The 16,648-nt window shown below is 38.9% G+C and overlaps 1 protein-coding gene and 1 non-coding gene across 2 annotated transcripts in view; both read right to left on the reverse strand.

The window, feature by feature from the left end:
* BUB1 (BUB1 mitotic checkpoint serine/threonine kinase) overlaps positions 1 to 16,648 on the reverse strand; it is a 43,219-nt gene that overhangs the window by 14,255 nt on the left and 12,316 nt on the right. Inside the window, exons 10-17 of the mRNA XM_032843859.1 lie at positions 13,033 to 13,292; positions 11,170 to 11,228; positions 9,753 to 9,881; positions 9,547 to 9,657; positions 8,470 to 8,569; positions 7,369 to 7,450; positions 4,810 to 4,984; positions 2,750 to 2,837 (exon numbers count right to left, since the gene is read on the reverse strand). Coding sequence (XP_032699750.1) covers positions 2,750 to 2,837; positions 4,810 to 4,984; positions 7,369 to 7,450; positions 8,470 to 8,569; positions 9,547 to 9,657; positions 9,753 to 9,881; positions 11,170 to 11,228; positions 13,033 to 13,292 — 1,004 coding nt within the window. The remainder of the gene's footprint in view (positions 1 to 2,749; positions 2,838 to 4,809; positions 4,985 to 7,368; positions 7,451 to 8,469; positions 8,570 to 9,546; positions 9,658 to 9,752; positions 9,882 to 11,169; positions 11,229 to 13,032; positions 13,293 to 16,648) is intronic.
* LOC116858973 lies at positions 862 to 1,001 on the reverse strand. The gene has a single exon (XR_004381053.1). It is a non-coding gene; the product is annotated as a small nucleolar RNA SNORA29 (small nucleolar RNA).

The following is a 16,648-nucleotide window of genomic DNA, read 5'->3' on the forward strand; positions in this document are numbered from 1 at the left end:
TCAGAGTTTGCATTGACTTTATACAAAAGAATGAGTGCAAACAGTAAGACTCGACTATGTATGTATCTCTACACACATCAACTCTCCTCCACCTCTATGCCCACACATACACCAACACATGTATAAGTATGCACCACTGTAAAAATACACATGTACATGCAACTTCCTGTTGCACTCTTACTACTTGACAGGCATTTTTTCCAGAAGGAATTTTTTTGAAAACAAAGTAGGTTTGGAATAATTTCAGACTTAAAGAAATGTTGCAAAGATCATAGAAAATTCCCATATACTCCTCACCCAATTTCCTCAGATGTTATCAGCTCACGTGACAGCAGCTCCTCTGTCAAAACCAGTAAACCAACATTTGTCGTAGTACTCTTAACTAACCTTGAAACTTCAGTTGGATTTCACCAGTTTTCCCACAGGGCCCTTTATTTGCTCCCGGATCTAATCGTGGATACCATGTTGTATTCAACAGTTACTTACATCTCTTTACTCCCTTCTTATTGGTGACGGATTCTAAGTGTTCCCTACTTTCCCAAGACCTTGTCAGTTTTGAGGAGTACCAGCCAGGTATTTTGTAGAGTGTCCCTTAATTTGGGTTCCTTTGATGTTTCCCTCATGACTAGACTGTGAAGAATGTTTCAGAGGTCAAGTACCCTCCTCAATGCATGACTATCATGAGCTATCACTGTGAAATTAACCTTGATCATTTGGTAAATGTGGCATCTGCTAGGTTTCTCCATAGTCCTATCATGGATTTTAGTCACTACCTGTCATTTAATTCAGTGGGTGTATGCTGGAATAGAATAATTCCCTGGTTCTTTCATATTAAAAATACTTTCAATATTTTAATTAATCAATTTTCTGTTCAGCCATTCCATATAGGAGGAGGACACGATTAAGTCCTCCCTCTTCAGATCATGGCAATTTTAATCTATCCCACAAGCATAGCCATCAAAATCTATTATTGGGAGAAAATGTGGTAGTCAAATGGGAGTATTTTCAATGCTTGATATTATAACAAATCAGATATTAGGGTTATTCATGCACACAGAAAAAATTGTTTTGAAACATATATAAATTGTTCCTAGCTGAGTATCCAAAGTACTGTGAGTGTATAAGTTATTAATAAAACCCTTCTCCCTTCTCTATGAGAATTTGAGTTTTGGTTAACTTTCTAGCTCTTCTCCCCTGAAAACTGGAAAGCTCAGAGTATCATTGTCACCATGGCTTATGGTGAACAATAACCATGACTGGAACTGTGTGCTAGACTGAGAGGATTAGAAACACATGCTGGGAATCCACAGGCTCAGGCTTCAGGTATGAAGACCTTAGTAATGGGCCTATTCTTTGTGGGGACACGGGAATCTAAATCTGTAGTTTTCGAGAGCCACTGACGCCCACAGAACTAAGGTTTCTAACTAGGGAAACTTCTGTACCTTGGTCCTAAGGGTTTCCTTGTAACTTAATTGTCTCATGCTGGTCAAAGACGATAGTGTCTTGGATAGTTATTTCCCTGACAACTGATTTTTGTCCTATATATTTCTATGTTAATCTTCTGCCAAGTGTGGCTTATGGCTTATGTCTCTTGTGAGTCAAAAGTTTAGTCACATGTAGAAGATTCCTCGTGGGAGGTGACAGACTGCCTATCGGGCAGAATTTTAAATTAAAAGGCAATTTCTGCTCATCTGCATTGACTGTATTATTAGGAAGTTAAGTATTTTCTACATGCTTATTCAATTTTTTTTTTTTTGTAAATTCTGCTCATGTCTTTCATCCAATGGGGTCTTAGTTTAAGAAGAGGTCTTTAATAACAAGAGGCAGTACAACATAGTTGTGAGAGCAAGGCTTCCGAAATTAGAGATATAGGTTGAAATTACAGTGCTGCAAATTAGAAGTTGTATGACTTTAAGTCATTTCTTTCTTTTTTCTTTTTCACAGTTTAGTACTTGAGATTCTTTTTTTTTTTTACATTTTTTTTAAATTTTATTTTTTATAAACATATAATATATTTTTATCCCCAGGGGTACAGGTCTGTGAATCACCAGGTTTACACACTTCACAGTTTAAATCATTTCTTAATTCTCTAGACCTGGTTTCCTTGTCTGTAATGGTGGGAAATAGTTCCTACAACTAAATTTACTGTAAGGATTAATTATAGGATACAGTACATAAAAAGTACCAGCATTACAATAGAATATAACAAATAGTCAAACGATTACAGCCACTTTCAGTGTCTGTTACGGTAACTAAACTATTCAAATACGATGGAATTTTACTTCTGCAAAGCCCTCATCTATGTTACACCCGCATTTTGTATCAATACCTAAGAGGCTTAAACATTCTATTGTCTTCCTCTTGAAAAAAAGTGATTGCTTTTCTCAATTAGAATGGGTATAAAGAAGTATGTGTTTGCTCAGTTCTGCAGTAGTCTTTACACTAGGTCAGGGTCTTTGGCTGATAAGAGTTAAGTGCAGTTCTGTTCTCAAAATGAGTAGAAGTCAGTCATAGGAGCTACTCCCACCGAGACTCTCTGTTGCCCCAGCTGCTTCTCTCACTGCCCCGATGGACCCAGGGTTTAGGTTTATCACTGTTTGTGTAGCTATAGAGAGTAGCTTCTGGCTTATACCTGCAAGTCAGTGAAATCTCATTTGCCTCGAAGGGTTGGAATTAGGTATTCTGTTATATCCTCAAAGCAAAGCCAGAGTGACCGTGGAGTGACGGAACCACACCCGCCCTCACATACCTGAACTGTCTGTCTTTTGAGGGTTCTCCCATGTTTTCTTCACAAGAATCCATAGTCACATGGATGTACTCTTTTGCAACCACATTTTCTGAAATATGTAGAAAATAAGAGACAGACATTATGCACGCAAATGATTTCATATGGCTATAAAGTCCAGAATTTCTCTTATATTGACTTTCATTATAATTTCAGAATGGTGTTCCGTGATAAATTGTTCCATAATATTTTTAAAGTGGGAAAAAAATTACTAAAAATTTTTTTACTACTAATTATTTGTGAGCATTTCAACTTAGCACATTCAATCCTTCAAGAGAAAAGGGTCCAAAGGGTGGCAGGTCTGCTGTGGGCAGGATGAGCCCTCCGTGGAGGCTGCAGGTAGGGGCAGAGGATGCACCCTGCTTTAGAAGAACCTGAGGACAAGGACGTGGAGAGTGAAACACTGAAATGCATCCGGAGGGCAGAGATGTGGGTGTCTTTCTGTCTCACTGCTTTATTTAGTCAGTTAGTGTTTAGTTGATTAAACTGGTTTAGAGTGTTTACATCAGGAAGATACCTGGCAATACTAACCACCACTCTCTTTAACTAAAAACAAATAAACAAATGAAAACTATCTACGGAAAGACAAACTAGTAAGAAATGTGGAGTCCGGGGCATCTGGGTCTATCAGTTAAGCATCTGCCTTCGGCGGCTCAGGTTATGATCTCAGAGTCCTGGGATCGAGCCCCGCATCAGGCTCCTTGCTGAGCAGGGAGCCTGCTTCTCCCTCTTCCTCTGCCTGCTGCTCTGCCAACTTGTACTCTCTACTTCTCCGTCAAATAAATAAAATCTTAGAAAAAAAAGAAATGTGGACTATTTATATATGATATATATATATATATATATATATGGCAAAGCCAAGTATTATACTGGGCTAAAGTTTTTCAGATATCCCATCACCAAACAGGTGCTAAAACTTTTCAGCACTAGAACATTAGCTCCTATTTATCCAACCAAAGTGCAAATACTCCAAGAACAGCCAATATTGACTCTGAAAGACTCGACTGATTAAACTCATTTTCCCAAATGGAAAATACTTTAACATTTTTTTGGTTAAAGTAGCAAGCTTGTGATGGCACCTGGCAATTGTCCAAATTTCAACCTAACTCTCCTTTAAAATACAGAAAAGAAAGTTAATATACCGGGTTAGTTATTTAAGAAATTTTTTTTTACTCCTCAGTTAAAAATTTTTAGGTCTATAGGCTCAGACTTCACATTAAAATATGCTTCCGTGTAGGGGAGTGAAATTCTTTGACAATTCTTTCATTGAATTGCTTTGAGGGACAATTACTATTTTTAATAAAAGTGTGAGCAGTGACGGAATTTGGCTAGTAAAAACCTCATCAGAATGGTAAAGTAGTCCTTTATAGTCGATATAGTTTGTAGGTTGGTACTTAATAGGTAATAATTATCTGTGCTCAATGACAATGTTATCTATTAAGATTTAATTCAGATAATGATCTTTGATATGCAAGTGTTAGGTTTAGGGGAAATAAGAACTATCCCTGCATTTTATCATTACTCTCTTGAAGTCAGTCACTAAAAAAAAAATAACACAATATGATTTTCCTGAGTGTAGTACAACTCCAAACTAATAGACTCTGTAGACACATACCAAGGACTAAAATTTGCTATTTGCTACTCTTAAAATACAAATGTTCGTTACTTTTTGCATTCAGGTAACTTAACTTGTCTGTCATGGCCATTTTGTTTGTAGTAAACGTAACATCCACCTATCTCCTGTACAGATGGGTTGGACTTGGCATATCTGCCTCTGAAGGCTTCTGTAGGTTTTTCTCCTGTTCTACCAATAATCTCAGTTACTAAGTTTCTAAAATGCGCAGGCTTTCAGAAAACAGGATGTTAAAAGAAAAAGATCATACAGGAAATAATAGAGTGAATGGATTTTAAGTTTCCTCTGGATGATCTTTAAACTTCCATTTAGAATTTCCAAGAAGAAAGCCGTAATCCTGAAAGAACTGAAGTTGGCAAAAGACAAGACACTCCAGCAGCATGTCACACACCTTTATCCTCCAGAGCAGGCCCTGCGTCCGTGGGTGGTTTGTGGAAAGGTGTGGATGCGAGCTGTGCGGCAGCCGTGAAGTGTCCTGGGCTCTTTGGACTGGGCGCCAGGGTTCTGTTGCAGCGGACACCCCAGACGGTTGAGTCATCCAAAAACTCTTCGGCGTGAGGTACTTCCTACGACAAAAGATGAACTGGAAAAAAAGCAACAATCTCCCCGTTTTGTCATTTAACTCATTGATACTGCTTAAGATGAAAAAAAAAATGAGGAATTAAAGAGGAAACAGATGTCACCTCTGGCTAACACAAAGTCAAGGACATCAGGGTTCTGTTCATCTCCCCAGAAGTGGAACACTTCATCTTTAACACAACCCAGTGCAGTCACACTGTATTCAAGGGTCACATTTTATTTTTCAAGTTTTACTCTTTTTAATTTGAAAATTCTAGACTTAAAGAGTCATAAAGACCGTGCAGAGTACCCATACACACTTTGTCAAACTCCTTCTGACGGTAACACCTTACGGAATCCTGGTGCATTTGTAACTACTAAACAATCCTACCAACTCTGGACGCTGCTTGGATTTCATCCTTTTCCCACTCAGGTCCCTTCCCTGTTTCAGGCTCCAGTCCCGGATGCCATGTTGTTTAGTCATCACGTCTCATTGGGTCTCCTCAGACCTGTGCCAGCTGATTGGTCTGTCCCAGTCTTTCTCACACAGACATTTTTGAATACTGGTCAGGAGCTGTGTGGAAACTCTCTCCCATTTAGGGTTAAATTTTGGCCTTTTCTCATGTTTAGACTGGGGTTATAGATTTCGGGGAAGAATATCAGGGATATAGCTCCCTTTATTAGATCACATTAGGGGAGACATGATATGAACACAACTTATAACTGATGAGGTTAACCAAGCACCTGGTGAAGGTGGTATCTGCCAGGTTTCTCCTCTGGAAGGACCTATTTTTCTCATTCCCGACCCTTATTTGTCTGAATCAGGAGATAATATAGCCTATACTCGAAAGGAGGTAAACTGAGATCCATCTCCTGAGAGAGGGCTATCAAAGAATTTGTGGGCAGATGTTAAAACAACTACAGTAATAATCTGGGTGAGATACTACAAGGTCATACAAATATTCTCTTTCTTCCTAAAGTTTCACTTACTAATATTAGTATTCCCTATGGAGTTTGCCTAGAATAATGATTACTGTGGTGTTCTAATGGCAATTTTCTATTATCACTCATTCCTTCCACATTTATTACCTGCAAGGTAATAAATTATGTTCTTCTGTAAGGAAGGTTTATTTTGTCCTCTCTCCCATTTGTTTATATCAGTAAGGATATTTATTTTATTTCTTGGGTTATAATCCAATACTACGCTATTCTACTTATTTTTTTGTTCGAATTATACCAGGTTTGGTCAGGGACTTATTCAGGGCTGCCTCCTGAATTTGTTATGCCATCTTTTTTTTTTTTTTTAACACTTCCTTACTTTCTGACACCACAGGATGCTCTAGGCTCATCTTGTATTTTCCTTTTTTAACCCCAGAATAAGCTATTTCTCCAGAAACTCAATGGTCAAGTTTTAGAGTCTATACACAAAGACAGAAACTGCTAAGTCAGAATTATGCTTGGCAAAACTCTTCAGTTGCCAATAAAATGCCACCCATGGTTTTTATATATAGTGCAAAGTTTTTACACAGCCACCATATCTCTTCCAACTCTGGAAGAAAAATTGGCTGTTTGTTTCTTCAGGTGGATGCAGGATAAAGCAAGAGGCTTGTACATAGGGACAGGAGTCAAAAAAATCACCATGGCTTTTTCGGTCAAAACGTATCTGGTTGAATAGTTGAAATGCATCTATTAATTGGTGCACTGTATCTGAAATCCAGTCCATTATTTGGAAGCTTTTGAGAATGTCAAAAAGTTCACCTGAAGGATTAGTGAGTTGTGTGATAATTTATTCAGAAGAATCCACTGTGGAACTTAAATTATGAGCCAGGGTTTATTAGCACAGCTCTTCAGCACTAATCTCTGACCCATCCCAGTCAGAGGACCAAGCCAGGGTGAGTGTAGAGAAAGCACACCACACTGTAACACTCAGGTCTAGAGGGGAAGCTGCCCACGGGCTGGAGACAACGGCTGCCATGACAGAAGAATGCTGTGGGCTGGCCAACTGCCGACACTCGTCTGCTGAGTTATGCTGATGATGGACCAGTCCAGTGTGATTTAGACTTGGTGGGTTTTCTAATATTCCATTGTAGGCCTTGCTTCTTGAGTTGAGGAAAATATATCCCCCACTCATTCCTCCTGCCACAAAGAAAGGTTCTTTGAAGGCCAGGATCCTACCACTTTTCAGTTTCTACATCTATCACAGTGTGTGATACATAATAGATACTCGAATAATTATAGAATAATGTTCCCCCAAACCCACTCTTCACATAACATTGTATTTTTCAGCACAATTTTTACATATATTATCTCATTTGATTGGCATATCACTTGATTAAATGAAGAGGAGAGAGTTGTAAGACCCATTTCATGGATGAAGCAGTGATTTACCTACATTGGGTTTTGAAGGAAATCTGCTTACAGAGCGTTCTCCAAACGTCCTGGCTCCTGCAGGTTTATTTTTAGGCTGTGGTAATCTAAGGAAAGATATATAAAATCATATATTATAAAATACACTAAAGAAAATACTATCATTTCAATGAGACTATTAGAAACATTCTCTACTCCAATACTAATTAGTTAATATTTATATACACATTCCTTATTTTTACAGTAGTTGTAGGAAAACAGTGCAAACAGAATTAACTTGACTATGTATATAAATACAGATTTACAGCAACTTAACGGAGGGTGGAAAAATGCAAAATCTCTTCTACACTGAGTTATAAATTTTAGGAATAAGAAAAGAGGTAGGGCCATGGCCGATAGCGTATCATGGATGCTATACATTTTATTTCTGATCTCTAGGAGTAGGTTTAGCTATGGAATTTCCCTCTGAGAGCTGGTCAGACTGTTTCCTTTCTGCTTCAATATGAATCTCTTCTATGCCATGATACTCTTAGTTTGTACTGACATCTTTCTTTCTACGGTTTAAACTGCAAGCTGAAAATTCCTGGGGCTACCTACACTACTCCCACATCTGGCTCCCTAAGGTAATGTCTTTCAGCTTAAAACATCTCTCTGCAGCGTGACCCTATATAAGTCACTTCCTTTTTCTGTATCAGTCCCGCAAATATAAACAGCAGGTACAGATACCTGTACTGGTAAATCCATTCATCCCTAATACGATTTCAAATCCATGGAATCCCTCAGTTCTCTCATCCTTTGTAACCACACTGTTTTCCTGGCAACACAGGCTTTTGCTGTGTGGGAGGTCTGCTTTCCTGTAACTCCTGTGTGATAATGTAGATCTGGAGGAGGACTTAAGCAACAGCCTTCCCATCACACGGTTAAAAGGCTCGCCCGTGGCAGAGCTGGCCCTGGGACCCAGACCATTCGGTCAGCAGGCCACATTTTCTCAGTACCTTGAGTCCCAGAGGAAGCTCTGCAGCCTGGCCTGCCAACCTGCCATGTCTCTTCTAACATCGGAGGAAACACTGGCTGGTTATCTCTTCAGGAAGACATGGGGTAAAGCAATAACTCTATGATTCTTTACCCATAATTTTCTTTGTTTCCATCTTCGAACACAGGAAAAGTAGATGTCAAAGAAGAGATGATCTTATTGACTCCCCAAGCCCCAGAAGACCTTGCATTTTCTGCATTGGAATGAAAAGTAGAATTTTATTGTTCTATCAGGAAAAAAAACACTATACTTGATGCTAAACTTCCCCTAGAAATAAGAAAATGAAATAACAGCTTACAGAAAAGAACTGATACATTTTTCAGGTACTAGGTAATAAGTCCCTCTGTAGTGAGTTGAAGTGACCTAACCATGGTCACAGGGTTTAACTCTCAAGCCTCTAGGTCTTGAGTTCCTGCCACACACGAAGCCCAGTGTTCATCATTCTCCTAAAACACTGCTCTTGTCACCTGACTCACTAAAAATGCTCTCTTTTGGCCTTATTTCCCATTTCCTGTAAGAAAAAATTAACCTGTTAACTTTATATTCCAAGGCCTCCGGAGTCTAATGATCCTATTTATCTTTATCATGATCTCTCTGGCTTCCAGTATAAAACCGGAGACTCTAAACAAATGGGGGTTCCACCCATGCTATTCTTCTACTGGGCAAAGCACAAGTCATGCCTCAAGTGTTCAGGTTTTCCTGGCCATCCCTTATGCACCAGGATTTTGTCCTTCTGTAGCACTTATTAATTCTTTTTTTTTTTTTAAAGATTTTATTTATTAGACAGAGAGAGAGAGACAACAAGAGAGGGAACACAAGGGGAGGGAGTGGGAGAGGGGGAGGCAGGTTTCCAGCTGAGCAGGGAGCCCGATGTGGGCATCGACCCCAGGACCCTGGGATTATGACCTGAGCCAAAGGGGGGATGCTTAATGGCTGAGCCCGCCCCTTAGCACTTATTTTTAAAAAAACAAATCTATGACATACTGAGTACCTTTTCAAACACGGGCATCTTTTTTATTTCACTACCCTTCTGTGACAAGCGAACCAAGGGAAGGACAACTTCTGTATAACCCTTGATATTGCCTGTGGCGACCACCCGTGATGCCTGCACTTAGTAGCATTTAAATAAGTTATTACTTTGAATGAATGAATAAATAAGTAAATAATTACTTTGAAACTGGGCCTCAAAAGCATCTTCCTTTTGGTCTAGCGACGGCCATTCATCTTTGTCATCAGAAATGTCAGGAAGGGTAGGAGCCCGAAACATATTCATGATGAAACCTTAGAAGAATAAGGAGAGTCGCTGTAAACATGATTGCAAAAGTGCTTTCATTAATTTGTTGCCAGACGCCACACAGTCAAACCAAAGGCTTTACCTAATGCTTCCTTTGTGTGCACGGTGGGTGATGGCTGCACCCTGGATGGGGTCGCCTGAACCATTCCCAGCGACGTGTTTGGAGTTGTGTGAAAAGAGCCTGTGTTAACGACCTTATGTGTTTCAGATCCTATGGGGAAAAAAAAAATTACTAGTAGAGGAATCAGAAATTAAAAAGGCACACTAATTAAGAGATTTAATTACAATGAAAATGTTTTATTATTACTGATAATAATAAGGACTTCTGTTATTACTGCGGTTACATCGCTTTCATTTTTATTTTTATAACAACAGCCCCATGAGGTAGGTAAGGTAGAATCCTCTTACAGAAAAGGAAATCAAAGTTCAAAGAGATTAAGTGGCTTGGTCTAAGATCATTATCAGATTAGCGGGTTGTCATAAATAGCACCCTTCACTCCACTATATCCCGAGAAATACATGTTAATAATAGTCACACCGTGAATCTTAAGACTGGCTTTCCATGTTATTCAGCTGGAGTCCAGAAAAAGGCAAACAAGTCCCCACAAAACCCAGGCCCTCTCCACTCAGACCTCATCTTCCTCCTTCTTTGATTCACTCCAGCTGCCTGGGCCTCTTAGCTGTGCTTAGACGCCTTACAGACGAGTCCCACCTCGGGGCTCTGCACTAGTTCTTCCCTTCTCCTGAAACAGGTGGGCCAAGCTAGCTGCATGGGCAGCTCCCACCTTTGAGACTTTATCCAAAATATCACTTTCCTTGGGAGCAGCTTTCCTGGTCACCTCTGAAACTTCAATCCCCTCCCCCATGACACTTTCCTTCCCCCCCTCTGCTTGGGTGGGGGTTTTGTGCTTTCTGCTCCTGACTGCATTCCTCACTGCCTAGAACGGTGCCTGGCATCCAGCAAGTGTGCGGGAAGTGTTGGTCAAAGACAGGGGCGGCCAGCTGTTCCAAGCAGCTTGGCTGACCACTGAACAGTCACTGAAGAGGAAGCCAAAGCCACATGAGGGGGAGTGAGGGCACAATCCATGTATCTTATTTTGTTCATAGAACTTACCTTTCATGCAAATGCCTCTAACAAAGTAGTACCTAAGAAAAGTAGAAGACTCCTAATTAAACTTGTAACTTCCTTTCCTACTTACTTCACAATACGTTAAAGATGACTCTTGTTTTTGGTAAAGCTGCTGAGAAATTTAATAAAAAAGGTTCACAAGTCTAGTTTCCAAAGGATTCTAGGTACTAAGATGTGACTAGGAAGTGCATTTCTACCTTTACTTGAGACGGTCTGGGGTTTATCTAACCCCTAAATTCTAAGAATAGGTAAGCGAACACCCAAGTTCACCCAAGTCTTCATGAACCACAGAAACCAAACAGATCTCTCAGTGACCTGCAGGAGTCTGGGCAAACAGGTCAGAAACAAATTTATTATAATTAAACATTACCTTCTTTTATCTCGGCTTCACTCTGTGGCTTGAATTCATGAGTACTTTTAGTCACACATCTGAAAGAGAACTCTCTTGAGACACACTGACTCTCAAAAAGAAGAGTAAAACAGTCAGCAATTACAAGCCTATTCTTAAAATACAGATGGAAGAGTTTAGGTCTATAGTGTAAGCAAATAAAATGTTTTATTATTTTCTTTCATTCATAGCTGTAAAGGCCAGGGACTACATGTTTGCTAGACACAGCGAGCCTGTATTTTAACATCATGATGATCATTCCTGTATGTGGTAGGGCAGAATAATGGCCTCTGATTCAGATGATTCCCATTTATTACATAGGCTCAAGCACTCACACCCAAGTCCTGGCCTGGGTACCCAAAGCAGCCAGCCAGAGTCATGTTATGGGAAGCACGGGGGTGTTTTAAATTCATGGGCTACCTACCCCTGGTTTGACGAGCCAGGAGCCACAGAGCATGGTCCTTCAGATTTTAAGGGTTATCAAGAAACTTTAAAAATGGCATATAAGACATTTATATCAGTTTTTATTGTTGTTGTTGTTTTCAAGTCCAGGAATGATAGTGGACCTCATCTATCAGTTTAACATTGTTAACATTCCCTCAGCAGGGACCATGTTAGGAGGTAAAGTAAAAAGTACAACACACTTAATTTTACAAATCCCCACCCAACTGTCTTAAAAACATGAGTTTTTCTTCGAGATTCCAGACAAAGCCACCTTTTCTCTGCCATGGTAAGCTAGTCCGAGTACCAAGGGGGTCCATTTGGTCCCTTGACTGAGCTAGGGTCAAGGTCCATCTTAGATGCTTCAGACTGAGATCTGAACATTCATTGGGTTAAGGAGTTTCACAGTTTTATAGGGATATCTGTGTCTGGTTCCTCTACCCTCATGACTCCCATCTCTGGGGATGGTTGGACACTCAACATCTCTTTGGGCCTGTCACTGCTCTCTTGTTTTTATTATTTTATAATTGTATTAGCAACGAAGAACTAATGAAGTCATAGCCCCCAATGACGCAAGAGTTCTTTTTTTACATACACACAGGATGACACAGGACATGGGTCTGAATTATTATCCTAATGTGAGTGAAAAAGCATTTTCAATCTTATTTCTAAGAGAAATCATTGCTATAAGTTAGTCTTGGATACTGAGAAGAACAGTACTCATGAGTCATAATCTATGCTAAGGAGTTTAGCCCAAGGGGAAGGTGCCAGGTACACCAGAGCTCTCATTTTTTCTACCTGAACAATAAAATTGCTCTATGTAAAGAGAGTGTGCCAAAGTCACTAAAGATAAAAATTTAAACAAAGCAAGTTATTGTGACATTAATTTGAATTTCTGAAATCTAGGAAAATCCCACAAACTTGGGGGGAAAAAACCTCCACAGCAGCGTACAGATAGGACTTTGGCATATCGTGGAATGGATATTGATCCCAGATTGCTGTTGGTGAAGACAGGATTATGAGAACACATGTCAAGAAACCATCTGGATGGTAACCATCACTCCATATATTTAGTCAAAGCCTGCAAGAAAGGCTGAAATTTTGGTTTAACAGGTGTTATTTTCCAGTTACAAAAAAATTGTTGTGTTTCATTGTACTGAAAATTTTTAATTCTAGGGAGAAGTATGAAGTGAAATAAATCCCCTAAAAGAAAAATAGAGTAATAAGTGAAAGCTCTGGGGCTATTCTGGTAACTTGGTTTTTCAACAACATGCCCATCTAAAAATTATTTTAAAAAGAGGAGTCATTCACCTTTTATACACCGTTCTTGACACTGCAGAACATGTAAAAAGCTGATGAGTGCCCTTCGTGTCACTATCCTCTCTACCACTACCTATACCTTACCTGTCATCTTTTCTGGTCACGGCAAACATAGAGTCTGTCCCTGGCTGGGCTGCCAAAGGAACAGGAGGAGATACACTCTGACTGATGGCCAGGGACACCAAAGTGGCAGTGACAGCATTTGCCATAGGAGGAACAACAGGAGTTGTCTCTTTGGGTTTCTCTTCCATATTCCCTGAGGTCTGATGATTGACAGCTGGAAGAGATGGGGCTCTCAGGTCCTGCTGGGAGCTTACACTTGGTCCCATACATGCTGGATTAACCTTTCAAGTTAAGCAAACAAACAAAAACACCACAAACAAACAATAAACAAAAAAACCAATTAAGTCCAGAATATCACTAATTAGGCACCACAGCTTTTCAAAGAATGGCACCTGTCTTCTTCAGTAGCTTCCTTCCCCCCTGAGGCATCCCCACCCCCCCACCCCCCCACCCCCGTCTGGCATTCTGAAATAAACAACCACCAACAACAAAGACCACTTTCCAGATGGATGCTTTTGTAGCTTTTTAACCATAGAGAACTGGCAGCTCATACTTCTAACCACTGAAATAACCAACCCCTACAGTTTTATCAGTATTTAAGAACTATCTTATTTCTCTTAATTTTGAGAGAGGACCAACAAATCAAGGTCATCAAATGCTCAAAATGGTTTTCCTTCCATTAAAATACACCTGGTAGCCATTTTCTCTCGAATGAATAGGAAATATGAATATAAATTCCAAAAAAAGCTGCCATAAAAGCAAAGCTCACAATGGGAAGGTTAACAAGCTCTTCTAAAACTTTTGTTCTTTGACTCACATGTACTCAGACTGTAACTATATACTCTTAAGTTAAAAAGTTAAAGGATATAAGAGTTAATTCTTCAGCATAAAAAAGTATTCTCACAAATTGTTAAGAAGAACACCAAATATCTAGGGCAAGAATAATTCTTTCACAAACAAATGGACAAAATACAAAAAGTTCATTTGCACTAGTCATCAAAAAAAGTAATTAGAAATGACCTATACCATTTTCTCTCTACCAAACTAAAAGATTAAAAAGAATCATAATCAATTCTGAAGGAATATTTTGAAAAAGAACAATCAGACTTCCTATACTGGATATCAAAACTTACGACAAAGGTATGGCATATATACAATATGGAATGATCAAGAAGAAACTGATCTTGTATGTTAGGATGCAATAAAAGAAGTTTTTCATCAATGGGGAAAGGCTGAGTTGCTCAATAAATGATTTAGGGGCAACTGGAAGCACATTTGGGAAATACATCCTTGTGCTATCACAACACAAAAATTAAGTCCCATACAGGGAGGCTTTTGGTTACAGACAATGGCTTGAACATGTGCTTTATCATTTACTCCCTCCAAAACCTCGCCAAAAGGACAGGAAAGAAATTCTGACACCTGAAACAGCAGTGGAGAAAGCTAATCTGTGGAAAAGTTCAGACATTTAGATACAACTCAGAATGAAAGTGAAAGTGGAACCACAAGCAGGAACACCAAAAAAATTCTGGGGGAACAGGATTTCCCTCTAGAACACTGTGCCCAGCCAATTTATCACCCACGTGTGAGGGTAGAAGAAAGATGCTTTTAGACATGCAAGAGATCTCAAAGAATTAATCTTTCATATGTAGCTTTAAAAAAAAAAAAAAAGCTCTTTGGGGGTTACTTGGGTCACTCAGTTGGTGAAGCATCTGCCTTTGGCTCGGGTCATGATCTCAGGGTCCTGGGACTGAGTCCCACATCGGGCTCCTTGCTCAGTACAGAGCCAGATTCTCCCTCCCCCTCTGTCCTCCTCCCTGCTTGTGCTCTCTCTCTGTCTCAAATAAATAAATAAATAAATAAATAAAATCTTTTTTAAAAAAAGAAAAATATGTAACAATCCAGTAGAAAAATGAACAAAGTCCATCAAAGTCAATTAAAAAAAAAAAAAGACAAACAGCCACTAAATGTATTGTTAAAAATCCACAGTCATCTGTGATTAGAAAAAACACATCAGATGGTTGAAAATATTTAGGACACCTAATGTTAGCCAAGTGTATACCAGAAACACATACTTTTATTCATTACTATGAGCATAAAATGGTAAATTTTTGGAGGGCAGATGGGCAGTATTTTAAGTGCACAAACTTCAGCAGCAATTCTACTTTTCTGTATCTTTCCTAGAGAAATAATGTCATATGTATGAGAATGCTGACTGCAGCATGGTTTGTAACAGTTTCCAAATGATACAGGCCCTTCCTAAAAGGTATGACAGAAGACTGTGTTGTTATTAAAGTGAGTTAGACCTCTATGTAATAACTAGGAGAAATCTGCAAGATGGGTTAGGCAGCAAAAGCAGAAAATAAGTCTTATTTATACAGAAACTTCAATTGTATACATATTTATGTGTTCATGCACAGTAGATTCTGGAAAAACACAAAATACAACAGTTAGCAGTAAAAGAGGGCATTCATTTATATACATATAATATATATGTACATATACACATATGCACATATACAGACATCTTTCCATTGCTTTTATAAAATCAAATGTTCATGAATTTTTAAGATTCTCAAAAAATTTAAGAAATTAAGGTATTACTAGATAGTTATGTGTACAAGAATGAAACTGGCCCACTTTCTAACACCATACACAAAAATAGACTCAAAATGGATTAAAGACCTAAATGTGGACTTAAAACCGTAAAAGTCCTAGAATGAAACATAGGCAGTAATTTCTCTGACATTGGTCTTGGGAACATTTTTCTAGATATGTCTCCTGAGACAAGGGAAACAAAAGCAAAAATAAACTGTTGGGACTTTATCATAATAAAAAGTTTTGCACACCAAAGGAAACCATTACAAAACAAAAAAGCAACCTACTAGGAGAAGGAATTTGCAAATAATATATCCAATAAGGGGTTAATATTCAAAATAAATAAAGAACTTGTATAACTTGTATAACTCAACACCAGAAAAACCAAACAATTTGATTGAAAAATGGATAAAAGATCAGCATAGTCATTTTTCAGAGAAAACATCCAGATGGCCAGCAGACACATGAGAAGCTGCTCACCATCACTCATCATCAGGGACACGCAAATCAAAACTACAATCGAATATCACTTCATACCTGTCAGAATGACTAGTATCAAAAAGAGAGGAGATGGCAAGTACCGGCAAGGATGTGGAGAAAAGGAAACACTCATGCACTGTTGGTGGGAATGCAAATTGGTGTAGCCACCAGGGAAAATAGTACGGAGGTTCCTCAAAAGATTAAAAATAGAAATACTATATGGTCCAGTAATCCCACTGTTGGGTATTTATCTAAAGAAAACAAAAACACTACTTCGATACACACACACAGACTGGAATGTTATGCAGGCATAAAAAAGGATCAGATCATGTCATTTGCAACAACATAGATGGACAAAGAGGGTACTGTGCTAAGTAAAATAAGTCAGACTGAGAAAGACAAATACCATATAATTTCACTCATATGTGGAATTTAAAAACCAAAACGAATGGATAAACAAAAAAAAAAAGCAGACTCATAAATAGCAGACCTATAAATACAGAGAACAAACTTATGGTTGCTATGGTGACAGATGGTAGCTATGCTTGTGGTGAACACA

This window comes from Lontra canadensis, unplaced genomic scaffold (genome assembly GCF_010015895.1).
Source record: "Lontra canadensis isolate GAN:19392208 unplaced genomic scaffold, GSC_riverotter_1.0 scaffold144, whole genome shotgun sequence".
NCBI lineage: Eukaryota > Metazoa > Chordata > Mammalia > Carnivora > Mustelidae > Lontra > Lontra canadensis.